Here is a 27227-nt window from a genome sequence, read left to right on the forward strand (position 1 = left end):
ATGGAGACGCGAGGTCTGAAGGCAGAGTGGCTGTGCATGGTGTGGTTACAGTCCATAATGAATTCAGCCAACGTGGGCAAAATGAAAGGGGCAACTTGTCATCCACCCTTGAAGGGGATACTCTTGGCTCAAGCAGCATCTTAAAAATGCTGTGCTAAAGAGGTCAAGGGGGGAGAAAGCCCAGAACTGACCTATCTCATCAGTTACATTGCTACCCTTCACTGGCCAGATGAGACTACTCAACACTGGGGTAGAAATAAAGGTTTCTCATAGTTGAAAATGGTCAGGTAATTCAGAAGTGAAAAAGCCAGCACGGCTTGTCCATAAACTGAAAACTCTCGGCGTAATGTGCTGAAGTAGTGCTAGGTGTGAATAACTAACTCAGTGTCCCTCTGAATTTTTCCCAAATACTGTCCATGGCACAAGTTAAAACAAAGGCAACCATGTGCAGTTTGAGGTGGATGTAGATTGGCCAGTTCACAGAAATTTATCAGCTGGATACTTTTATTCAGTTCTGATGGCACTTCAATTACTCTTCCACTGCTCTTGTTCTGAGTGTGAACTGCTTCCTTGGATCAGAGGATTAAAACGTTGTAGTAACATCTGTAGGTAATACAAAAAGGGGGAGAGACTTGAGTATGGCTTTAGATTTCTCTACAGTTGTCTTTAATGAATACTTTGGAAGAACGTACTTTCAAGTCTGGAAGGTAATTAATTTCTTTAAGTATGCTCAAGTTGTTCACAAAATGCGTTTTAGATGAGTAAGTTTTCTAATAGAATTTGTTTTTTTATGTAATGGTCTCATACTGACCCAAATCAATGGAAATAATGTGCATATATTAGACCTTTTTTTTTTTTGTTAGTGATATATAAAAGCATATAGGAAGAAAATCATAGAAGTAATACTTCCACAAATTGTTCTCGGGAGGTAGAGAGTGAGAAATAGTGTGCTTAGATTTGACTGAACTTGACACTGCTGTCACTTGAGAAAGATGAGCAGTGACCGATAACCATGGCCAAAGTTAACTGTGATTGCCTCTGCCAAAACTGTGACCTTGCCAGTCTTGGCTTCTGCAGCTTTTCTGTGAAGCTGTAAAAGAGCTGCAGGGGGTAGTTGGCAGAGGCTCCTCCAGTGCCTGTGCCGTCTGTCCCCTCCCTGGCACCTGGGTAAAGCGTGTTTCACTGCCCCTGGGGCTCGTCTTGCCACAGGAGTGACCGATGCAAGGCTTTCTAATTGCTTCCCCAAAACATCACTTTCACTGCCTAATCTATTAATTATATGCCTGTTTTGCTAGAGACAGAGCAACTTTGGATAAAGATTGCAATCTTTCATAATTTTTGCAAAAACATCGGAGTCTCGGTGCGTTGGAGTGTGAGTGAAGCCTCTTAGAAAAGGATGAAGGAGCCAGTGAAGATCAGTGCCTTTTGGCAAAGTCTCTCTGCTGCTTGCATCTCCAGTATGTAGGTAACTCCTGCTGTGGGAGTTAAAATTGAAGTTACAAAGGTATAATACTGCTTAAAAATTATGAAGCTGAAATGAGCAGATGAATTTACAAGAACGATCAGTTATATTTATGCCAGTAGTTTAAAACAATCTGTGTTTGACATGGTAAGTTGTCTTTATCATTAAAATGCTAATGAAATGGTAAACATCTGCTAGATTTATGAAGATAATGAAGCTTGTCAGTTACATCTTTCTTGTGCCAGTATTCCTGCTTAGCTCAGGTTTGCATACAGATTTGGTGAAGTGATGGTGAGAATCTGTTTGACCTTTGGGAGCAATGCCAGTGTAAAACTGTGCCCTTTTCTGTCTCATTTGATGATTTTATCCTGAAGTGCTTCCACCTGTAGTTTAGGTCGTCTTTATCTGATTGTTCTTCCAGAGGCCCTCAAAAGGTGGGTCTAAAAATCAGACTTCAGTCAAACAGGGTCACTGGTATTTGATTGGCAATAGTTGCAGTAGTAAACTGGTGAAGAGAAGTGAAGAAATTTGTTATTATTGATGCCTCCACTGATCAATCTGGTAGGTGTGTATGTTTTCTATTCTGTACGGACTCCAGATGTGTCCTAGTCTACTGTTCATATAGTTACTCTGGCAGCAGAAAGACCATGGACTGCAAAACTGCAGGTAGATTTCAAATGTCTTTGTAGCATGAAATTATCTGTACTCAGCCAAGGAGTACAAAGAAGTGCATTGTTTGCAAGGGGATGCTAACTGTTTTTTGATTTTTAAAACTTTTATGCTAAATGCTTTCTATACCTCAGTTAAAGACAACACCAGAAATGTAGCTTAACTCTGGTTTTAAGTCAGTCATAATTTTAGCTCTACTCTGTTGGGTTTTTTTTCTGTAAAGTTTAGTTAAAATATGTAATCATAGCTAGCTTCATTGAAGTATGTATATGTAAAGAGAGGACAGCTCTATTAACTTCATGGATCTGTAATTGCTTATGAACTTCAAAGAGAAACTTCTGGAAGTTAGATTGATGATGGCACTTTATGGGCCTCAGGTAATTGAATACAACATATCTGGTGTTTGAATACAACTCTGAAATCCAAATTATGTAAATCTACTGTTTCAGAACCAGCTAGTAGAAATAATTGTCATTTTTGCAGTTGAAGATATTTTCTTTGGATAAATCCTCTGACGCACTGTTTTCCTGGTGCTGCATTTTTTTCATTATGGATGTGAAGAAGTAACCATAGGCATGTTAGCCTTTAGCTTTTTGACATTTGTGACTCCACTTGATTAAGCTTTGACTTACAGTTAATTAAGTACAACTGTCAATTAATTTCATGGGCTTATGCAGAAACAAACCTTACATTTATGAAAGTATTGAGGGGAGAAAATATTCTGGGGAAGTCTCTCAAGCATATTTTTCCTTTCAAGTTGTGCAGCTCAGTTGGGACGGTGTTAAACAATTCTCTCTCCATAGTTGTCAATGACCCATCTTTGTGCAAGCATCACACTTTTCCTATAGAAGAAACAGAGAATAAATTACAGCCTGGTATTTATCTGCTAGGCCATAATATAATGTTTACTGTGCTGCAGCTGTGATCGAAATGACTGTCTCTCCAGCATCTACAAAATTTGAGCTCAGGGCTAGTTATCAGTGTTTGGTCATCCAAAAAATCCATGCAGCCCCATCTGGCATCTGAGCTCAGCTTTCCTCTTGAATACTGTAAGATGGTTTTGAAATTGTGCCTGTGGAGGCAGGTTGATGAGATGAAAAGGAGGAAAAATTCTACTCCGCCTTCAATTTTGTGTGTCCTTAACAGGGAGAAAGGGAGATCCCTTAATGGAAGACTGGTACTCAGGCAGCCCATATGGATTGCCTGGCATCCTGCAAGTAGATGCAAGTGATTCGATTTTATGGGAGAAAAGAAGGAAAAATGTTTCCTTTCCCTGCCCTCTTTCCCCCCACCACATTCCTGACTGGTTTTAAAGAGCTCAGATGACTAATGTGAGAAAAAGCTTAGGTATTGTGTCAGCTCTGCTTGAGACCGGAGAAGCTCCTAAGAGGACTGTTATGCTCCCAGCTGATGTGCTGACCATCAGTGAGTGGGAGAAGGAGGTAATTATGGAGAAATTCTGGCAGAGGTAGGAGAGGCAGAGAGTGACTCACCCTCCTTTAGAGGTGTGGGACACTTGTGTTCCAGTGCCTGCTCCAGTCATTGTTGAATTATTTATTCAACCCTGGAAGGAGAAACTGAAACTTTTTTTTGCATTTTTTTTATTTCAATGAGATAAATTTATTTTGAAATCTATTTTGTATGATTTCAGGAAAAAAAGTACTCTCACAGGCATAGCTGGAAGCTGTGTACTAGACACTATTGTGTGAATAGCGCAGATAGCTACTTAAAAATGAATATTTGGACATCTGTGCCTTCCTATTCCTTTGGGGTCTTGCTTGGGGAATGATTCTCAGCTGTATATAGAAAGAACTTCAGCATGTAGATTTCTGGAAAGCTGTTATTTGGAGAGAAAGATCTGGGCTCCATTTAAGAAAATGCTAGTTTGCATTGCATGTAAGAGTTGTGTTTGTTTATGTGTTAGCTGATTATTTAATTGTTGGTGGTTTTTTTTTCTTTTGTTTGCCTTGCACTGTAGAACAGAAAGCATTTTTTTTAAATGTTAGGTAAAATGATGTTTGTGCAGTACCTAACAGTTACTGTCAGAAAAGGGAAAAATAACATGCAGCTCACTATTTGGAAACAAACCTCTGGATTTCAGCTTGCATGTATTGTGTGTGCTAGCTGATCTGATAGGCAACCATGAACTGCAAAAGCATCTGACTTTCATGAGCGCCCAGCCTGGCCTTTTTGGCACAGGAGAATTTTTCAGCTTTAGAAAGGATTTATTCTACCTGCCAGTGTGATTTATATACCATATGTGTCCTCTTCAGCATCTGGGGCTGGCCATAGGGAAATTCTCTGCCTCATATGTATTATGTGGAAGTAGGTTTCTTTTAATGATATTAACTTATACAGAGCCACTTTATTACCTCTCTGTATTATTTTTTTATCTTGGCAGTTGTGTCAGCTATACTGTGTGTGATGTGGAAAGGGGAATACTATGAATTCCTGGTTTTGTTTGCTCTTGGCAGGCGCTACTACACTTCCCACCCTTGTGCGCACACCTACCTTGATGATGCAGCCTTCCCTGGATATCAAACCCTTTATGTCCTTCCCTGTGGACAGCAGCTCTGCTGTTGGATTCTTCCCAAATTTTAACACAGTAAGTAAAGGTGTTTCCACATTTAGTTTCAGTGTATGCTTTCCAAGACTGTTCTAATATCCAGTATTGAAGCTGCCTTAAAACAGCGCATTGCTGACACAGTTCTAGAGAACCCTTTATGTCTGTGCTGTGGTGGCTGCTGCTCCCTTGTGCGAAAGGCTTGGAGTGGTACCCAGCCTTATTGTGAACAGGGCTGGTCCTTTTTTAACTTGGTCTGTTGGGGTGGTGTTTGCACACTGAAAAAAAAAACCCAAACCAAACAAACCCCATACTAGAGAATTGATGACCAGTAGAATCATTTTGAGTATTTGCCTGGGTATGTGCGTTTCCATGTGCTGTAAGAAAGAAAAAAGCAAAATGGAAAAACATCAACAGGTAAAACCTAGATCCTCCACTGACATTATTCAAGCTAGGTCTATTACAGCCAGTGAAGCAATTGGAGGATCTTGTTAATTCTGTATAATATCAATAAAGTTTAAAATTGAGCAGCCAGTCCATGTGAAAAATGTGAAACTGCTACTTCTAGTCTATGGTAAAGCATCTTAGTTTTTTGCAAAAAAAAAATACCATTGCCAAAATAATGCTCATTGCTTCTGTAGTTCTCCATGTTTATCAGAGCAGCAATTATAAAAATACTCTTTTCTGTAGTTCTCACTTCTTCAACAGCTTGTAAAATGGTTCTGAATGTTACCAAAATGCTTTTTTGCTGTGGAACTTAATTAATTGTTATCTTAAATGCGTTGAGTACACCAAAACCAGTATTCTGCATGTTACCACTCAGGTTTCCATTTGCAGAGGTAATTCAGCATGGAATGCCTTGGCAAACAGTAAGCTAATAGCAACAGGAAGGAAACAGCTCTGGGTCATTTCTGCCAAGTCAGCAAGTACGATCTGTCCGTATGTGACCATTGCCTGAACTGTGCAGCATCACACTTGTCACTGTAATTGCTGGAGGGGTGGGGGATGGGAAGGTAAGCGATGTGATCACCACCAGGCGGTGATTGCTGAACCACTGCCAAGTGTTTCCTTTCGCAAACTCACCTTCTGTCTAAAGTTAAAACAGCAAGAGGAATTTTTTTTCTTCATGACTTGCAAATACATCTAGCTGACAAGCCTTGTGCTACAGCATGCGGTGCTGTGGGATGGTTATGAGGTAACATATCAGCCAGCTTCTTTCAGATGTCAGCAGCCCAAGGTTTATTATAAATAGTATCAAATATTACTAATTCATTACAAAATGTGTATGTGAAAATTGTGTATTAATGAGAGTTGTGGGGATGTGCATGTGTGCAGATTACAGGGGGTGCATGTGTGTGTCCAAAGAGATAAAAGATAGAAAAAAATCCAGGTATGTTTAAAGTGCAGGGCCAAAACTCAATACAATTTCAAGAAAGTACTGCATCATCTCATCTTCTAGGCATGATGCAATTCATATTAATTTTCCATTCTCTTTCTAATACATTCAAGTTTTTTATTTTTTACTGATTTGTCTGCTTTCCAGTTGCACTAGTTTTATGGGTGAGCTTTTTCATGGAACTATACATAAAGACTTGGAGAACCTTTTCTTTAGGGATGCTGTAGCTGTAAAGTCAACCAACATTATTTGCATACTTGCAGTATTATTGAATTTCTGAGTTGCTGTAGCCTCTAGAGGCAGATTAATTTGGATATTTAGACTGGTTTTGCCTATGTACACTAGCTTACATTTATCTGGGTTACATTCCATTTGCCTAATTCCCAGAGTGTTTATTCTTCACACCTGTCACTCCTCTCCAAACTTCTGTGGGTTTTGTTTAAAAAAAAAAAAAAAGAGGCCTGGGGTAATCGGCAAATATTGTCGACTCAATATCTGTTTCCTCCCTTGGAATTCTTGGTAGTTATACGAAATCATGCTGTTATGCACCACAGATGCTGCGTGTTTAAGCTCTCTTTTTTTGAGGAACCGTAGTTCAGTACTACTGTATTTCTAATTCACAGACACTGCCATTTATCTTGCAGGTATTGATTTTCCCTATCAGTTTTTTACAATGGACTTTAAAGCTCATTGGAAAACTAAACCATTCATGGTTATCTACTGACAGACACAGTGAACACCAGCTGTCAAGAAATTTCTTTCTGACGTAGCACAAGCTTTGCAAATGTAGATTTCCATGTTTGTGTATATATAATTTTTTTTTTGTCACTCTGAAGTGCATGTGTGAGGAGTATGTAAAAGTCTGTAAAAAGGCTTTTTCCAGAAGATAATTTTGAGTGAGCTAAATCCAGCTGACCCATAAAGTATGCATCATCCAAAGTGCTATAATCTTGTGCAGGAACAAAGTATTAGAAGAACCATTTTTCCCTTCCCCCCCAAAAGCGCCATTATTTGCCTTATGGATCAATCAGGAAATCTATGCACTTCACTCACAAGAGGACTTGTCAAGGACTGTAGACAGTGAAACTTCCAGCATGCAGCACTCAACCTCTTTGCCTTCGGTAGGACTGTGGGGACACTGCAGTGCGTGCCAGCGCTACATGCATGCTTGTGTGTGTTCACTGAAGGCAGCAAAAAGAAATGTGGAAACAGGAGGAAACGTTGGATCCACTTGTTCATTTTCAATGGCAGTCAGATATGGAAACATTTTTCTAAATTTTGCCAGCAGGTGATTTCAGTGGCCTGAAAAAAGAAAAGTTTCTGCTTAGGAGCTTGATATAGTAACTACCAGGGCAGGAAAAACAAGGTAAAATATATTAACTACAAACATGTTTAAAAAAACACCCCCTACAGTGTTTCCAAAATAAATTCTCATATTTATGGAAATATATTTAAAATCTGGGGTAAAGCCTTTCTTATATAGTTAACTTTGACAGTTTTCAATTCTGAAAATATATGTGATGCTCCAGATGAAACATCAGTGTTCCTATTTTGTTTGTGAAAGTTCCAGTCACTTTCACATGAAGCACTGAGCAGACCCTGACCTTTTTAAAAGAAATGCCTACCTCAAGTATATTTTATTTCCTTGACAGAATGGTGTGATTTAGTTTGAAATGCCTCCCTTCTGTTACTCCTGAAACCATTAATTGTTCTAAAAATGCTGTGAATGTATATATAGCACTTACCAATTCATGCCCCAATTAAATTTGTCTTTGTTCTATAGGATGTGCTTACGATATAGGAGAAATTAATTCGGGAGTTATTGCACTAACTCCTTGAATACATGCCTTTATTCCTTAGTAAGGGTGCCTTTTTGTTTCAGCAGATCAGCCAGAAAGGGATCTTCTAGAGGCAGAATGAAGGATTCCAAGTGGAGAGGTATTGCAGAATAGGCGCTCTCTTCTTTCCTGGGCTTTTCACAGCACCAGCAAACACTTTTGTCAGAACAGGACAGACATGACCAGACTGTGACAGCCTGAACCTGAGTTGCCGCATAGAAGGAAAAACCCTCTCAGAAGTGCTGCAGTAGCAAATCCAAAGCTGACATCATATTTGTCCTGGCATCAAGTTCTAAAATCTCTTGCTCAGTTACTCATACCCCTTTGTCTGAAATGCGTAGCTTGAATCAAATTCTTGGCTGGTTTTATTGAAAATACTCTTGTTGATAGCAGAATGGAAAACAGCATTATAGGAACTTCCCAAATTGGTGCTTCCAATTTGGAATGGATGTGTACAAAAAAGGTATTGTTTAAGCAGAGCTCTTTTTTAGCATGTTAAAATTACTCTCATGATTCCTTAACATGTAACATCTTGCATACTGATTACATCTAAAGATCTGTAAAAACTTCAAAATCTAGCACATAAAGTCGATGGAAATCAAAGTTAAGATTACTGCCCTTGCCATTGTTCATTTATTTGTCATGCAGTTTTGAGTTCTGCACTTGTTGGCTTCTACCATGCAGTTTCACCTTCTGTACCATTCCTTCTCTATGTCTGCCTGATTCTTTGTCTTATGTCATCTGTCTTGGGTACAGAATGAAGAAAGGACACTTCGTGATCACATCGTGGAAGGTTATCATGATGCATGTGCTAAAGTGGCTGAAAGCCAGGATTTCTCTTGCAAGGCAAACTTAATGATCACTGAGTGCATCTCTCCATAAAGAATATATACTTTCCAGAAAAAAAAAAAAAATCTCAGAACTCCCAACACATTCTACCTGGTCCTGAAATGAAAGCAGCATTACGTGATTCAAATTAAGTTGAAGTGGTACAGCCAGGGACCCGTCAGTCTGCACAAAAGCAGTATCAGCAACTTTGCAGATTCTATCATCATAGAAAATAATCAGCAATTCATATTCTTCCTTCTGAGTTTGTTATGGCCTCAGGGGTAATCAAAGATTATAGCAACCCTTGTAGCTTTCATATTAGTGAAATATTTTTCCATCTAGCTAGCCCATGATTGGTTTCTAAATGCTGGTTCATACCTTCATATTTTGGAGGACTCATTGGTTAATGTGGCCTAGTTACTGCTTCAGTGTCTGTTTCTCTTCAAGTAGGTTTATGCTGATTCTTTATATTCGAGTTCCCTCAGTCCCCTTGCAAAGTGGACCAGAAGTATTTTACATCTGTCAGTGAAGGTGAGCCAGTTGGAATGGGCTACAGGAAGGGAAAGAGGAGCTGACTAGTAACTTAGTCAGAAATCTCTGTGTCCTCTCCAGCATTAGCCCTGCCTGGACTAAGTATCCCTGGCTTACCCCCAAGACAACGACTGGGAAGGATTAATTTGCTCTTTCCTCTTCTGTATTTTCAATTATGTTCCTCATTTGTATTTGCTACCTATCTAGTTCTCATTTGAAGGGCCCAGTAATCAGCCAAGGCAGAAGTGGAGGTCTGCAGATAAGAGTGTGGGGCACTCACATCGCTGGCTTGGCTCGCCCAGCTGTGCCAAGTGCTTTGGCACAGCGCTGCGGCTCAGGAGCTTTCTCTTTCCTTAGCAGGGTCTGAATCCAGCCACTTAACACCCTGTTGCAGTGCCAAAGTACGCTCTGGAGCTCAGGATTGTGCACAGCAGGAGCAAATTACAGATGCAGCCAACTGTATGTTGCCAACCCGTTATCTACGGTCCTCTTTGAGTAGCCTGTCCATGTGCTCCAATTTCTCCTTTTCCCTTTTGTGAAGTGCTGGATGGGAATGACCTGCTCTGCTCATATCCCTCTGAAACACTCTGCTCCAGAGAGCATATGAAGTTTTGTAAGAGCTATAGTTATGCTCATTAACAGCACAGAAAAGAAATTCAAGCAGTTACCTTAGAAGGAGAGGTGGTTTTGGGGGTAGCTGGGTGTTCTGTTTGTTTTGTATTTTTTTTTGTTGTTTTTGTCTTTTTTAATCAAGAAATGGCAAGATTTTTTTCTTCTGGACATTTTATACCCTTTTTTAAAGTCATGCAGGCACAAAAGGCACTTCAGGTTTGCCTTTTATTCCTGTGTGAAGCACTTAAAAACATTCCTGTTTTAGTTATTATGGATATAATAGTTTGTGTTTTCCAAGTCATAGCCAGAATCATCCAAACTAGAACATGAGGAATAAGCCTGGTACCTTTCATAAAGGGAATAAAAGAGAATAATAGGTGTTTTCCCAGATAGTTACAGGTGAGGAAAGCAGAAGTTCAGAAACTACCTGATAAAGCCCAAATTCTGGCAGCACAGACCTCACTCAGCTCTGTAGATAGTCTTTGCTTGCTCCTCTGACTCCCTCCTCTCACAGAGAGCGCTGCAGAGACCCTTAACCTTCCACATCTTCCTCTCTTCAGTTCCTGTAGTCCCTTTTCCTTTGTGTCCTTAGGCTTTTTTGTACCGAGCCAGGAATTCCTCCTTGCCTTTCTATGGCTTTGGTGCAGACCAGCAGAGACCTCTTTCAACTGCAGTAGCAGTATTTGGAAAAGTTCTTCTCAGCCTTTGGAGGACCTGAAAAATGCTTATTTAAGGTGGTGTATTTTCCCTACAGAAGACTTGAGCCATTTCAGCTGAAACTTTCAAAAAACATTGAGTTTGAAGCAAACACCTGGTAAGATACACTGAGTTAGATATGGGGAAAAAATTGCTGCCAAAGGCAGGGAGTTGTCAGTCAATCTTTGACAGCTTTTACAGTTTGTGGTATTTTAATATGAAGATGAAGGTTCCCTAGTTCCTGTCAGGAAACTCTTCAAAGAGCAGCCCTTCCTTAATTTGGTGAGCCTAAATAAGTACTTTTCCACCTTGTTTTTAGTCTTTAATATTATTCTGAGGAAAAACCCCCACCGTATTTAAAATAATACAGACCGGCTTTAAGGGAGAATCTCTTCAAACATTAATTATTGCTTATTTCCTGTTGCTTTGTATTTTTTCTAACAGGAATTGGATGGATGAGCTTCCTCCTCTCAGTTCCCAGATAAGCAGCCAGATAGGAAACCCTGTCTGTAAGGTGAAAGTGCACTGACATGCACTGGTGAGAAATAGAAGTCACCACACGCAGCAGCCTTTCCCTACCACTTTACAGGAGCTAAGCGTCCACGGTGTGGTTGTTGGAAAAGTGGTTCCTTAATTGCTGCAATACATCCATTATTGTGCATACAAGTAATTAGGTCATCAGCCTGATTCTTTAAAGAAATACAGTTTCTGCATACAAATCTTACCATTTGCTGAGTCCTCACGAAAATCTGTTCCTTGGCTATGTGTTTCATCTTTTTTTTACAGAAATCTTGGAGTTTGTCTCTCCCAACACTTCAGCAGTATTTACTTTTTTACTGGTCAGCGTAGTAAAAGCCAGAAGCCTTTATCTTCACTGAAGTAATTTCTTCTCAAGTTAGTAGCACGTTTATGACACAAGGAAGCTGGTTAAAAGGAGAGGGTTGTTAGCCATAAATATTTCAGGTGTTAGACCACTGAAGGATGTTTTCCATAAAGACTGTGAGGGTAACACCTCCGCTCCAAGCAAGCAGTCACAAAGCTGTAGTTTAAGACAAACAAGGCACATGTGTTGCAGCACTGTGCTTATAAAGGTTTTGCCGATTTCTAATTATACATCTTGTCCTAAGCAAAATTCTGGAGCACCTTTAGAGAAATCTAATGCTCTGTGTGTCTGATGAATACAGTAGTGGCTGCTTTTGCAGCATCCTGGCTGTATGAGGCTAGCTTTCCTGCCCTCTATTAGACCTTCATCGCATTGTACCATGAGAAACTAACAATTACTGCAATAATTATTAGTTAATAAATTATAAGAATGTAGCCAAGAATTAATTCTTATTGTACATTTCCCCACCACCACACACCCACACACCCACACCCACCCCCCAAATGTGGATGTAGCTAGTGGTCTTTTAATATAGATACAGTTAATTTTATGGCAATTTAAAAGCACTGTATGGCAGTTTACAGTCGTGGTGTGAAACCTGTCTTTAGCATACCTGAAAAACAGTGATACACAGGTCTGAAGCACTGACCAGCTTGTTTCAGCTACTGATCTTCAACTACAGAGAAAGGCTGATTTGAAAATCGGCGCATTTCAGACCAGTCTTCTCTGTATTCAACCTGTTGGGTCTCACAGTAGAGAAACCACAAACTTCAGCTGCTTCCCCAAGTTACACTAAGGAATGAGGATCACATTTCTTGCTCATGTATTTGATAGAAGAGACAGGTTTCTACCTTGCTTTGTGTCTCATTTACTTAGATTTAAAGAAGAAAAAAAACCCCACACCAAACAGAAAACAGAACAAAAATATCCAGCAGACTTTGATACTACATTAAATTTCAGGACAGGTTCAATTAGAAATGGAATATTCCTTTAAAGATTCATATCTAAATACAGCACTTTTTAATTAGAAGTATTTTAAAGGCTGTTTGTGTAGTGTGCAGCACTGATAAAAAAAGCCAAAAATCCCAAACTGGAAACATCATTACTGATTTTTAAATGAAGAAAGCCTATTATTCCTTACTATGAAGAGTATATGACAGCTGTCAGCCAGCATACTTATGCAGTTCTTGGTTCTGATTTGCTTCTTTTTTATATTCAGCCATTTCATACACTTACATGCAAATGTGTATATAGATATATAACTTATCCTCTTTTTAGATTTTTTTCAACTATGTGAAAAGTAATGATATTAATTCATTTCAGAAGACTAGGCTTCTAGTTTCTTTATTCTCTCCTGTTCACAGAATTAATCAAGGCCATGAATTTGTCCCTTTCCTCTCTTTGCACAGTTCAGAACTGTAGAGGAAATTCAAACCCACCCAATGGGATATACCATTAATCTTTGCATTGTTGGTGTTCTGGAAAAGGCTGGGAGAAAGAAAACTGTCAGCAAAACTTAAAGCAGACCCTTAAGAAAAGGCTCACATCTAAGGACTATCTTAGAGGAAAGCACAAATCAGGAACCGTGTTTACCCTACATGTTATCTAAGCTGCTTTTCTGACAATTCCTAGGCTTAAGTTCTGGCAGGATTTTACTGAAAGGTAATGTTTTGTATTATTTTACCTATTCATATTATTTTACTGTCAGATAGTAATAGGTAGCATAACAAGAATAGCTTTGCTCTCAGACTATGTTATTGGTTTGATTTTCAGCAAGTCTCATACTGTAGTATGTTTTTATTTTTTGCTGGATCTGGAGGCAAGAAGTTTTTGGTAGTGTTTTTTTGTTTAGCGGAACACAGCCTAGTGTTCTGAGCAACAGCAGCCTTGATAGCAGTGACATAGCATCTTCCATTGGATGATTTTGAAGAGTTGTAAACATGTTATTTAAACCTTTCAGCCTTTTTGTGAGGTTGCAAATATTTTAATCCCTGTTTTACAAATGAATGTTGTGTCAGGTGAAGTGACGCATGTACAGTTAAACTTGTGAGCCAGCATAGCCACAAAGGGAAGGTGAGTTGTGATAATGCTTGAGCTTAACCATTGGGTTTGTACTTAAGTCTTTTTCTCAGGTTTGGTCTGTCATGGTCCTAAAAGTTCATATTACAGGTACAAAGTCTTGTACTATGGTAAAGGAGTAATCTGGATGGTTTAAAAAAGAAGCTGCCGATTACTTAAAGCTGATTTAGTTTAGTATAAAGGAAGCATTAAACCTCCGATATTTGTTTTTTAATTCATTCTCCATTTGCTTGAGGGGGAATTCTCTTTTATCCTAAAACATTTTCATCAGCTTTCTGTTTATTTCACCTATAGAAATCTCCAATCTTGTCTAGAGCAGAAAATCTGACATTTTTCTACTTTAGGGTGTTGGTATTCATATTACAAACACAATCATTTTATGTATTTATAGTCCTCACTTGAGAAATAAGCCTTATAAGAACTGAGACCAGATTCAGAATTTTTATTTTGCTGTGGTGTCTCACCAGTTTTTTCTTTCTTTGGGTTAAGTCTTTCTACAGGAATCAAATATTAAATTTTATTAATCTTTTACATGACAATTTCGAAAACGGCAGTGGTATTTAATAACTAATTCTAGTCTAAGGCTCTCCTAATTACTGTTCTCTAAAACAGAAATTATTTTTAACATGCAATAAATATATCCACGGATGAAGGGAAGGAAGGCCAGAGGAAATATTCCTAACACTGAAAATATTAATAGTAGAAAAGAATTAAAAGAGGTTTTCTCAGGTTTTTTTTGATCTCTGTGCTTAATCATATCACATTATATGGGGAGAAGAGAGGGACAGAGAAACATCAGAGTTATTTACCTGATTTTTATTTTTTGTATGAGAGTTTCTTGATTTAAGACAGAGAGATACCAAGACAAAGGAGGACAGAATAGCAAAAGGTTATTAAATCACTGTTTTTATTTCAGTTGGACAGTGTAGAATGTTTTTCCTTTTGCTTATGTTGGTCTAAACCATGATTTCAGACTGGTTTAGGAGAAACAAAATTCTGCTGTCAAGGCTGGAATTCATCCTTGGCCTCCTGAGCTTGGTCTGATAAAGTCTTGCAAATTAGACTTTCTAAGTGAAAACCCTACTGAAAGCAGTCTCTGCTTCAACATAAGATTTTCAGGTTGGTGCTGTTTCACCCAGCTTTCTCCCAGACTGGGTCAAAACACATGCTAAGGTAGAGGAGGACATGTGATGGTGCTAGCACACAAGATGGATAAATGGGCATGTCAGTAAAGATTTAGGGATGTGCTTCCCAAGTCAGTGCTAAGGCAAGAAGATTATTGCATTTCTTGTTAAAACAAAAAAGATGTAATTAAGTAGGTAAAGGGAAAGTATATTTGAGTGTATTGTTCTAACTTGGAGTATCTATGTTTCAACAGTATATTGAAAATCTGAAAAGGAGTCAGAGAAGACCTAACAAATGAATCAAGGCTTTTATAGTGAGAGGCGTATAGAACTTGGTTTATCAAAGAGAAGGCTGAGAGCTGAGCTGATTGCAATGTACGAGTGCCTACACATTCAGGAGGTATCTGAGATTAGGGTGACCTTTAATAGAGAAGCACAACTAGGTCGAGTGGTTTATAATAGACACAGTAAGCATTGCTTCCCCAGAGATGTAAATTAACTTAGTTGAAAACTTTTAAATCAAACTGTTGACATTTTTTTTCCCAAAATGTAGGCTCTGATTGACCACAAATTATCAGACTTCATAACAGGAAGGACTGAAACTCCCTAGTGAATGAAATAGTGTCATGAATTTTTCAGGAAGTCAGATGTTACAGTTCCTTCTGGCCTAAAACAAATATGTAAATTGCCACAGACATCACTTTCAGTATTCTATGTGATTGTGAATACAGGCATGCAGAGGCAATCGTCCCATTTTTCATCTTTCCACGAAAGCTGTACTTTAAAAGGGGAACATGCAAGAGGGTGGCACACCAAGTGGCTCTGCATTATGGCATATGACTAGACATAAAAAGGTGGGGAGGGAAGCCTAACTGCTAGTGACCAGAGACAGAAAAGCGGTCTCCCAAGTCCAAGACTCCAGCCCTGCAACTCTGTTAACAAAAGTAATGTGGAATTCACAAAAATAAAATTAGCTGAACCTTACTCTCTAGAAGGAAAATGATGAAACTGTATTTATTAATATTTCACCTCTTTTAAGACATAAAAGGTTGCTCCAGCGCTGGGTGCCCTTTTAGTTGTACTAAAAATGAGGTAGAAGTGTAAACTCCAAAGATGTGTCTTTCCTTTTTTATTTTTCAGATACTCACTGTTACTTCAACAGCTCTTCATGGACAGCTGTAGTATCTGACATGTGAGCAAGTGAACTACAGCAAGAGTTTTGTTATGTTTTAAAATGCCTTCAGGCTGATTTCACTGACTAGTAGTAGTGTCTGGAGGTCACAGCTATCACAGCCACTGTTTTCCGTGGGGAAGCTGGAGCTTGCTGCCAAATTGATCAAGACAGGGAAAGAGAAACACAGTGAGAAGTTGCATTCATAGAGATTTGCCTTCAGAGTACAGTGTTGTTACTGTGGTTTGGGAACCCTGTGGAAGGGAAGGGAGATATTATTCCCTGTGGTCTGAATTCTTTCTTGGCTTATCTCTTTCTGCACTTGGGGAAAGACACCTACTCAGAATTTAAAAAAGAAAAAGCCAAAAAGCTAAAATCATGGACTGGCTGCAACCTGAGTGCATTTGGGTTGGTAAAGCCCCCTATAATGTTGTTGTAAATTAATTATTCTTTCTGTTCTAATTCAACATTTGCACAAGACTGAATCAGCTGCTGGGAATCTGACAGAAGCCCTCCCCTGGTTTGGTTACAGGCCATTTGCACCTGCCTGGTTTTTTTCAAACCCCAAAATGTGAAGAGCATAGAGATAGAGGTGTGAGGAGGTGGCTGTTGGAGAACTGTAGGCTCCCTGTACAGAAATACATCTCTGTGGGGACACACTCTGTGCTAGTCAAGGAGACCTGATACACGGGAAACATTCATGGCATTCCCACAAGAGGAGGGAGTTGTGGACATCATATAGGTTGGAAAAGACCGTTAGGTTCATAGAGTCCAACTGTTAACATAACACTACCAAGTCCACCACTAGACCGTGTCCCTAAGTGCCACATCTACAGCTTTCCTAAATACCTCCAGGGATGGTGACTCAGCCACCTCCCTGGACAGCCTGTTCCAATGCTTGGTGACCCTTTTGGTGAAGAAAGTTTTGCTGATATCCATTCTAAACCTCCCCTGGCACAGCTATCACTTGTTATGTGGGAGAAGACACCAACACTCACCTTGCTACGACCTCTTTTCAGATAGAGCTCCATCGGTAGCGCTGACTCAAGTGTTCCTGGTGATGCAAAAGAAGTAAGAAAACATGTAACGCTATAGCATTGATTTGAACAGGAAATTACACTTAGCATTAGTTAAATGTGAAATACATTCCCTGTTGGGACAAAAGCAGCATGAGCACAGAGAGAACAGATTCTTGCTAGTTTGCATTGCCCAACTGTGCCAAGTATTGCATCACAATGTTAATGTTTCTGATTTTACGCTAGGCATTTTAAATATGTGCTCCATTGAGTATGTGTGTTCACTTCTGTCACTCTTAGTCATCATAATATGTACAATTATGGTAGGAGGCAGAATTTACGATAAGCTTCAGAGCATGGTCGTTCTCCTCAGTGGCAGTGCACTCAGCTTCCCTGACAACTGGAGGTCAAACACAGGGAGGAGTTCATGTAGGCTTTGTAATCTAGAAGGATGTTGAAAAGATCTTATTTACAGGATGTTTGTTGCTGTTTGCCTACCTATATAGTAGTAGTAGTAGTAATAATAATTATAATAACAACAACAACGGCATGCAAATAAGGAGTGTTGCCCAATGATTTAAAAAAATCCCAGAACTTTAGATGCTGCTCCTGCATTGGTAATTTATATATATATATATATTTTTATATATATATATATGTGGCACTGTTTTCTCCCTTTGCCTGAGGGAAGTACTGGAGTATATTATCAGTTTGTTCCACATACGGTTTAAAATTTTGCTTTATCAGATTAAAAAACACAGTATGCCGTAGGGCCCCTCTCAGAGTTTTTTCAGAAGCTTCTTAATGCCGAGTAGCTAAGCGATACTCAGTTAAATCTCTTATACCCACTTAGCAATGTTCTGTTTACATATGTTTGTCTAACAGACAGGTCTAGATTTGACCCAAGAGTTACATCATGTTGAGAGGTAACTGAACTGAGGGCATAAATTCCCAGTCATGATTTTAAACCTTACTCAGATTTAAGGTTGTGCTGCTGGTAGGAGAAGAGCTTTTGGGTTTCGATTTTTGGAGTGATAGCCATACCATGTATGACACTTGATTAGCATGCTTCAGTAGCTAAGCAGATCAGGAAGAGAATGAAATCTTAGAAATTGGGTCATTAGGTAGAAATGGGAAATCTAAATCAGTACACTTTCACTAGCTCAGATGTGTAACCAGCGGTTTAGCCCTGGATACTAGGGAAGCACAAAAAGCTTCAAATCAGGTAAGTATCTGCATTTATCCAAACTTTTAAACTGGAGATTACACCTGAACAAAACCTAACACAAATATTCTGGGTTTCCAGCATCAGAAAAAGTAGCTCTTCTTGCCACGTAGTGTCACCTCATTTAAACAAAAGACTTAGAAATGGTACCTAACCTTTCTGTTTTAAGTAACTTCTTGACAGGATCAGTGCAATTTATTTCTGAGGCTCATGAGTTGGTGTTTTTACTGTCTGCGATGTGTACAGAGATCTTTTAAAATAACCAGAACTTCAGTTTCACTGAAGGCGTTATCCTGATGCACTTTTCAATTATTTTTTTCTCCTTCCTATGCTACTTTGATGTCTCTTACTAGTCTGGTTCAGTTCCCAGAAGGCACCAGAAGCATTTGTGGTACCATGACATATAGCAGGTCAGGGAGGTTTTCTGATAGCAAGAATTACAAGAGAATTCAGGGATTCATTGTTGAATTACTGATGTGTAACAGCTCATATAAAACTGCTCTTGTACCTGAGGAGTGAAAGGTGGTACACATGATGCAAGTTTTTAAAATCTATTCCATGGAAAATGTAAGCTTTTGGGTGGCATAGTTTTGCCAGGCAAATTAATAGAAGCTTCAATAAAAATAGCATAAGAGAACCTCATGCTGTAAACTGCCTGTAAAATGTCAACACAATTCCTTTTTCAAGATAAATCCTTCTTTACAAACCTATTTGTAGGGGTCAACAAACATGTGAATAAGGATGTTTTAATTGACATGCTGTGAATTACCAAAAGGGTCTTCACAAAACCCCTTGGTAAAGATTTTTACAAAAACTAAATTGGCATTAAGAGGATCCTTGCAAGCTAAAAAGATAGTTCTGAGGTAAATGAGCTGAGGAAGTTTGCTAATGGTGAAGCTCTCCAAGGTAGGGGGACAAAGAAAGACCAAAACAAGACATTAATGAGACTGAGAAGCCAGACAATAAGTGGTTGGTGAAGTTCCGTCTAGATAAATGTGAAGTGATGCACACACAAGGAAAACTTCACAAAACTTCACACAGAAAGTAATGTGCTATGAATTGGCCGTTAACACTCGGGAGTAAGGTGAATGGCATGAAAACATCAGCTCAGTTCAGTACTGATCCACCCTGGGTATTGTATGCGGTTCCTGGCCATGTCTTCAAAGTATGTGATTGAATTTGTTAAACTGTGGTAGAATTGAGAAGGGCAACAAAAACACTCAATGGAATGGAATGATTTCCACACACTAAAATGACTGAGCAACACAGAGATAACTTGGGATGTGGTGCAGGTTTTATAAAATTGAGTTCCATGGAGCTATGTTTTAACAAAAACAATGTTTCTTGACAAGCAGATTGTAGGCATTGGAACTCAATGCAAAGACTGCAAACTGTTTTGCTCCAGTTCAGGGGGTGACTACACAGGAGAAAGTCACTCGGATTTACCAAACACACAGAAAACACCTGGCTCTGGAAAATTTTTTGTGGAAAAATATGTGAACCTTGTGAAAATAGTCAAAGGAAACACAATACATGTTTACACTGCTCCTGTTCTTCTCTTGATAGCTACATATGACTGTTTTGGGGGGTAAAACGACAGGGTAGATGGAGCTTCAGTCGAGTTTAGCAGTTCTGTGCTTTTGGATTGTCTGATGCTATGCTACCATTTTTAAAGTGCTTTGAAAGTCATTGTTGCCAGTCTCAGTAGTTCTAGAGTATTTCTCATGTTTGCATGGTCTGAAGTCAGAGGATAGTAGTAGTAGATTGCTGCTGAAACCTGTCTGGGTTCTGTTAATCCTTGCTCACTTTGATAGTTTAGGTTGTTTTAAGGAGACATTGCAAAAAGATAGTATCTTCAACTTTGTCGGAAAGACATTTTTAAATTTAACTTTTTATTAAACCAGTTGAAATGGGAGAAAAAGACTAAAAGGTTGCTAAACTTCGTTATGGCTATCAGAGCACTGTGAATTGCTTTATTAATTGCTCCAGTAGCATAAACAGTGTAGTGTAGATTTTTATTTCTATTTGTGGTAAGTGTTAGCTTCTGTTATTATTTTGTTTTATAGAACTGTTTTTTAAATACTGGTGTTCCCCACTGGGCAAAGTATGCTGCGTCATTTCCTAATATATACCTCAACAAATTACCCTCTCCATTTCCTACTCCCTCTCTCCCTGCAATGAAGAGAATAATTTTGTGTAGCGATCTGAGATCGGTTTACCCTGCAGCATTAATCTTCTAACAGAGAGATACTATTTTATTTTTCCAGCCTGCTGTAATCCACCCTAGTTTCTGATATATTTAAAACCTATTAATTGTTAATGTTGCACTTCTTGAATTCTAATCATGACCAGACTACATGCAGGGCTCCTGTTTGGGAAGGATCATTAACCATTCCCCTGGGGATCTTGAGTGGTACTTTCTGGAGGCAGCGTGAGCTGTATTATTTAAGTAGATTTTGTCCTTGTGCTGCTACATCTGTCTGAAACTGGGACTTTGTGTGTAGTCTGCATTGTATGGTTTTGAACTGCGTTGCCTAACGCTAGCGCTGTGGATTTTTATCTGGAATGCACAGAGGAATCATTGATCACTGCTGCTTTTTCCCTTTTTATTTTTCTAAACGGGACTTCAGGCACTAGTGGGTATTCTTGCGATTTCTTTTCATCGATCTCAGACACTTCAAATGGTTGAGGTACTTTTCAGCATTACTCTTTTATTCTAGATTACCTGATCTAACAATTAGTAATTAAGTTGAAAAGCAAAACGTAGCTTAAATTTAAGGGAAAAAAAAAAAACAAACGAAAACACTATTCCCTAATGATACAGCAATCTTTTAATATATATTATAAATTTAATAATATATATTGACTGGCATATCTATTACAAAATGGATGCTTGAAGAACTTTTAATCTGCATGTATAATTGTTATATGTTACGCAGGGTGGTGCAATAAATTATACAAGTCAGAAAGAAATTTTTTTTGTTCCATTTTAACCTTTTAAACTGGACCGTCACTGTTCTAGAAACAGGAAATGAAAAATAAAGATATTTATTTTAGGGGGGTTTAGATTTTATCATGTTCATTGTAACAACACTGTGTCATTTAATGATTCAGTAGTTCATTCTAGACAAGGTGTTCTTACTTTTGTAATTGTTTTAATATGGTACCCCATGGCAATGAAATACAGTATTTAATGGCAAAAGCTGATAAAAATTATATCATCTCTCCAGAAAAATTGTTAGCAATGACATTTACAAAACTATGAATTTGGTTTAAAAGGAATATAGCAAAAAAACCTGTGTAGTTGTAGTCTGAAAAACTTGTTAAGTGTTTAATGTTAGGTAATAGATCATCAGGGAATGCAGTCTTAGGAAGATATGATGCAATGTGTTTTTCTTGATTTTGTGTATTTGTGCATGTGCATATATGTGAAGAAAGTCCTCATCAGTGCAGGCGTTTCTGGAAGCTTAAATGTGTACTAAGGGAAAACTGCAGGGTTTATCCTGAGGTTTAGAAAGTCAGGAAGCTGCTTATTTACTGTTGTAATTCTTTAATGAATCAATAACTTCAACTTTTCTCTCTTGCTTTCATAAATCAACTTAGTATCCAAATACGTGATGTATACCACCCAAGATTAAAAAGCCAGGTTTAGTTTCTTCAGATAGTACTGTAAAGGGGAAAAAACATCACTGTGACTGCAAATCAAGCTTCAGCAAAAATATAACTTTAAAACAAAATGAATTACTTTCTCCTGAGCTGTTTTTAAAAAAAGGTTGGGAAAGGAGCAATTATCTTTTCTTGTAGACTGGCCTCTCCTCTTCAGGATCCATTCCTCATGTTAAATAAGGATGGAAGAACACACATGTAGGATAACTTGGGTTGAAAGGGACCTCAGAGGTCATCTGGTCCAGCATCCTGCTCAGAGCAGGATCAGCTGTGAGATCAGACCAGATATTCTGTTTTATTTAAATTAGAAAAACACGTTTGAATACTTTTGAGTCAGGAAATTAATTTTAATCTATATCCACGCCACATCAGGAAAAATGATGCATTATGCTTAATTGAGGCCTTGATGCAGTAGCAGTTATAAACGGTTTCCTTGACATCCAGTGCATTCCCCAGCTCCTGCAGTGTTAACAGCAGAGTTCTCTGCAATCTTGAGCATATTCTGAACTGGTGACCAACAGGAGTCCTGGTATTTAGCAAAGATATAATCAGTTCCCAGTTCCTGAAAATGTTCCGTCGAATTTAGCATTAACATATTCAGCGCTTCATTATCTCGCATTTTTCACAGTGTTAAAATGTTTTCTGAAGCATGGTAACTTCAGTATCCTTTCCTGGTGCAAATGCTCCCTGTGTGCTCCTCTGAACTTCAGCCTTCACGTGGGCGTTGTCACTCATCAGTTCTGCATGGAAATGTCTGGGGATTGCGACCTTTTTTCCCCAGCAAGTGCTGTTTCTAACGGAGCCTGCAAAGGACCTCTCCTCACAAAGAGGTCTCCAGGAGAGGATATTTTCCAAATAAGTGCTGGTATTTGTCACTGAACAGAACGGGTAGGGATAAATGACAGTGATTTGTTAGGGGGCAAAAGTGGTTTCTCATGTGTCTTGGATCAGCAGGTGGTAGGGGAAAGCTTTCAGGGGACTCTTCGCAATTCAGACACGATAGTGGGGCGTTGCAGCAGGAGGATATGTGGGGTTGGGGGAGGAACGGTTTATCAGCACGGGGATAGCAGCAACAACGGAGCTGCCTTTTCTTCATGAGCTCTGATGTGCTACCATTTCCCTAACCTGTGTTAAATCTAATTATTATGAGGGCTGACATTTTATTTCTTCCTGTTTATCTCAAAAAGGAAAAGAAAAGAAAAAGCTTCCAGCCTATAGTGTTATTTCTGATTTTTCTTCTGTACTGTGTATTGCCCTGAAAAGTTGTAAATTAATTATTGTTTGTTCTCCAGATGGATCCTGTGCAAAAAGCAGTCATAAACCATACGTTTGGTGTGTCCATTCCCCCAAAGAAGAAACAAGTCATTTCCTGTAATGTCTGCCAGCTTCGCTTTAACTCTGATGTGAGTATTAGCTATTTTCATTCTTTCTTTTATTTTATTTTTTCTTTTATTTTTTGGTACAGTAGGTGTAATTAATCTAAACCTCTTTTTCCCAAACAAATCATTCCAGTTCTACCTGCATTCTGCTCAGTCTGCTGGGCTGATACTTTGTCCACTCAGGCGTGGAAGTCCACAGAGGTATATTGCTCTCTGATTTTTCTTGAATGGGTCTGGCACAGTATCCAGCGCCACGATATCCATGATATCCTATTTGACAGTCCAGTAACCCTCAAGAAGTACTGCAAAAAGTTTTTTGTTTGTGGGGTTTTGGTTTTATTTTTTTAAAAAGAGTGGGAGCAGAGAGAAAAGCTTACCTGTGAGTTCTCCATGTCATACCTATTCTTCTTCCAGAAGAAGTATCTTTTTCTTGTTGTTCCTGCGTCCTTGCTGATAGTATGTCTTCCATTAATAAAGTCATTCTTCCAGTAACTTTAATTTGTAATTAACATGAACATTTACTTTTAGCTGTTTTTTTGAGTTTGGTAAAGTTCAAGGAAACTGTTTTCTGAGGTGTAATTTCAAAAAAAAATGCATTATGAAAGAGAGTACATTGGCTGATACGTTTTAAATGGGTATCCAATTAATGTTTTTCCTGAGTACCTTGAAAACTAAAGAAATTCAATAAAACTATGCCTAAGATAATTATGACCTTTGATACTTCAAAAATATGTATTTGTTTTTGGACACTACTTCCTAATGTCATTAAGCTAATAAAAAAAACCTCAAATCCGGATTTTTTTTTTTATCTTAAGTGTAAGAAAAATCCTGAAGTGATGTGCTAATATTATGTATTTTGCTGTTATAATTTCAATCTAAGAAATAGCTTGCAGACACCTCCTGAAAGCCTTTGAGTACTCGGTGCTCCTAGAGTTTCGCAGTAAAGCACCCATACCTATTACTCTGATTTTTCTCTGCCTCCACCATTCCATTTTGAAAAGTGTCTTGTAAGGTACTTTCCTCGGTTTGGCTTACTTGTCTTGGCTGGTAAGGATTTTTGAAGCAGTGCTGTCTCACCTTCAAATTGATTTTTAAATCTGTCATCTTCTGACAAGCTTATTAAACTTTCTTTGAAGTGGCAATACCTACTTAGTTAACTGATTTCAAGAGCTGTTATTTAAAATTTAGTTCACTTGTCTTTCCTCTTTAAGGTTAAGACTTCAGGTCAAAAAAGTATTTCTGCTCTGATACTTGGTCCAGGTACCAGCTTTTACTGATGAAAACAAGGAACCAATAAAATCTTTACAAAGTTCCCTGGGCTCCGTAGATCTGAATGGTGCTTCTGAGCTTGGTCTTACCCTATCCCTAGGGAGGCAGCTGGGCCTGATCCTGCTTCATCCCTCTCCTCCTGAGGTCAGGGTCCCCCTGCTGATGGGCCCTGTCCCTAGAGTGAGCAATGCGCTCACTTTGCACTGAAATTCAGGTGGACAAACAGCAGATTGAATCACAATTTAGTGGCTCAAAACAAAACAAGAGCTGAAATAATATATCATTTTGTACATCTGCCAACCAAGCAATTTTCCTATCTAGGCTTACTCACAAAGTAGAACAAAAGCACCTATCATATTCTGCTTTCAATAGTGGCATCACAAAAGCTTGGCAGGTTATAGCCTTCTTTCCTTTTCTGGGGTGGGTATATTCATACAATATCATGCTCTTTTCTTTCTAAATGTGATCAATATGCTCAGTTATAGTTACTGGAAAATGTCATCAACCTTTTGTAATGGGTGGTTGTAAGAAAGAATGAAGCAATGTGACTCGGCCACTGTTAGTGATAAAATGCAGTTCCTTACTTTCTACAGCAGTTTACTTTACCAGGACAATCAGAACCAACCTGGAAATTTGATTTTACAATGCACTGAGATTCTAGTAGTAGTATTAATACCAGAAAATACTTAAATTTGTGTTTCACAAATATTTTAGAACTACAACATACAGGAATATTTGGAGAATGAGTTTCTCAATAGTGTAGCGCTTCTATTGTAAAAGCTAGCTAGCCTTTCATCAGATAATGCAGCTTTTCCTGGGAAGCTTTACATAACATTTTAAATCTTTCCTCCAGGTTCAGCCTTTTGACTTTAAATATTTATCTGAGTGTGTGTTACCTTGCGCCCGCCCCCCCCCAAGAGTGAGATCTTATTTTATTCAGATGTTATTCTCACTACCACCTATAATCTGCATTGTTATAATCTCACTGAGGCAATGCTAATGGTCTTTCAGCTAAGCTCTGCAGACTTTTATAGTTCTTTCTTAGCTTGTTAAAAGCTCCTTCACAGAAATAAAAATCTGGACTCTTTGCTTGTATTTTTCTTTTTGGTCCCTTTATAATGTGAAATTGTGCCTAGGGGCTGGAATGGTCTTTACAATCCATCCTGTGTTTGCTAATTGGGGAAAAGGGAGTCAGATATTTGTGAACCTTGTAACTGCTGAATCTTTCAGTGAATCAGTTCCACCATGTAACATCCTAAGAATGCATTGAGAGTCTTCTGAATGGCATCAAACTGTGCTAACCTGCATTAAAACCTTGAGCACAGCACATTGCAGAATGAGATTTGTAGTACAGCTGGTTCACACTTGTATTTTCTTCTAGCTCTTTAAAGGCTGATGTGCTCCTTGTTCATTGGCATTACAGTCCTTTGAACTTCCTTTGACCTAAATTATGCAAGCAAATGAAAGAAAAATGTCGGAAGTAAGCTACTAAGTAGTTTTCTTACTTTGTTCTCCTAAATGAACTTAAGTTATATGGTGTTTGAAGCTTCTGACCTGATTCTAGTAGTGCTTTATCTATTGCATGAGTAACATAAAGACCAGTGGATATTCATCTGTGAGAAGAAAATTGGTTTCCTTGCCTGCAGTCTTTTCCTCATGCTATTGACACTCACTGGTCTAGATCAATAGACCCAAAAAATTCAGACTAGTCAATTTATAATTGTCAAAACTCCCACTAAATTAATACAGTAAATTTCAGTTTACTTCTGTTAGTATGTCTGCAGATTTAGCTTTGGTGAGTGTTCTGGCATCAGATTGAGAAGCAGAGATCTGCAGGAAGAGAAAGTCTGATATCAGAGATGGAAGGAAATTTTAAAATAGGTTGTCTCCAGTTTGGGAGTAAACATATCTAATGTTGAAGTGATGCCTTCTGTATTTTGAAAAATAAAAGTTGCTAGGATGATGCTATTTTTCTTTTACCATATCATAATTTGAAATTCTTCAGGGTCTCCCAGTCTCCTCTACTTTTAAAACAATTTTTAAAAGTACATCATGAAGAGAACATCTGTGTACAGACTCTAAATTTGGTCTAGTTTTAGCCTGATCTGTTTATCCTCTTCCAAAAAAGAAATGATGGATTTTGGCTCGTTCTTATAGACGTTTGCCATCATAATCTATCTGTCCTTTTTTAGAATTCATTAGCTGCAGTTTGGTCAGTTTGGAAGTTGTCTTTTTCTGCTAGTGAATGCTGGCACAACCAGTTTGAGCACGGCTTCCAAACTGTCAACTCCAGGAGAATCTGTAGTACAGAAGAGATAATCCAAAGTCTTGAGAAACAGAATAAAATGCCATCCCAGTGATATAACACCAGACTAAAGTTGTTTTAATAGCCTGGACTCTGAGGTCCTTGAATGGGAATTTTATCTGTAATACTGCTATTGACCTGACAACAGTAATAACTGAGGTTGCTTCAACAACAATGGTATGTAAGGTGGGATCAGGTGCCTAAACCTAAGTGTCTTGTTTGGGTGTCTGAAGTATCTGCGACTTCCACACCAGACTGGTGGACCTGACAGAAGACCTGCAGTAGGTCAGGCAGGACACCTGAGGACATCCCAAATTATACTGGATGCCTGTTTCTAGAACTGAATCCCCACTCATTTAGTTTGCCTTTTAGCTTCTTTTTCCTTTCTTTTAATCTTCCCCCCCCCCCTTTTTTTTTTTTTAAGCTGGGGGCAGGGGCAGTATTTAGTGAGGAGAGCAAGCATTAAAAGAAATAGGAGAAAGTTCAATGATCTCAAGATGATGATACCAGAAAAC

At 38.6% G+C, this 27227-nt stretch overlaps 1 protein-coding gene across 13 annotated transcripts in view; it reads left to right on the plus strand.

Annotated features, from left to right (window-relative positions):
• ZNF385B (zinc finger protein 385B) overlaps positions 1-27227 on the plus strand; it is a 169119-nt gene that overhangs the window by 106214 nt on the left and 35678 nt on the right. For 11 of the 13 annotated variants that reach the window (XM_055718581.1, XM_055718580.1, XM_027810603.2 and 8 more), the window contains 2 exons: positions 4606-4736; positions 23052-23162. In XM_055718581.1, the coding sequence (XP_055574556.1) occupies positions 4606-4736; positions 23052-23162 (242 nt within the window). Of the gene's footprint in view, positions 1-1437; positions 1458-4605; positions 4737-20764; positions 20784-23051; positions 23163-27227 lie in introns of those variants that run through there. The other 2 variants (XM_027810599.2, XM_027810604.2) reach the window with 2 other exon arrangements.

This window comes from Falco cherrug, chromosome 8 (assembly GCF_023634085.1).
Source record: "Falco cherrug isolate bFalChe1 chromosome 8, bFalChe1.pri, whole genome shotgun sequence".
In the NCBI taxonomy this organism is placed as follows: domain Eukaryota; kingdom Metazoa; phylum Chordata; class Aves; order Falconiformes; family Falconidae; genus Falco; species Falco cherrug.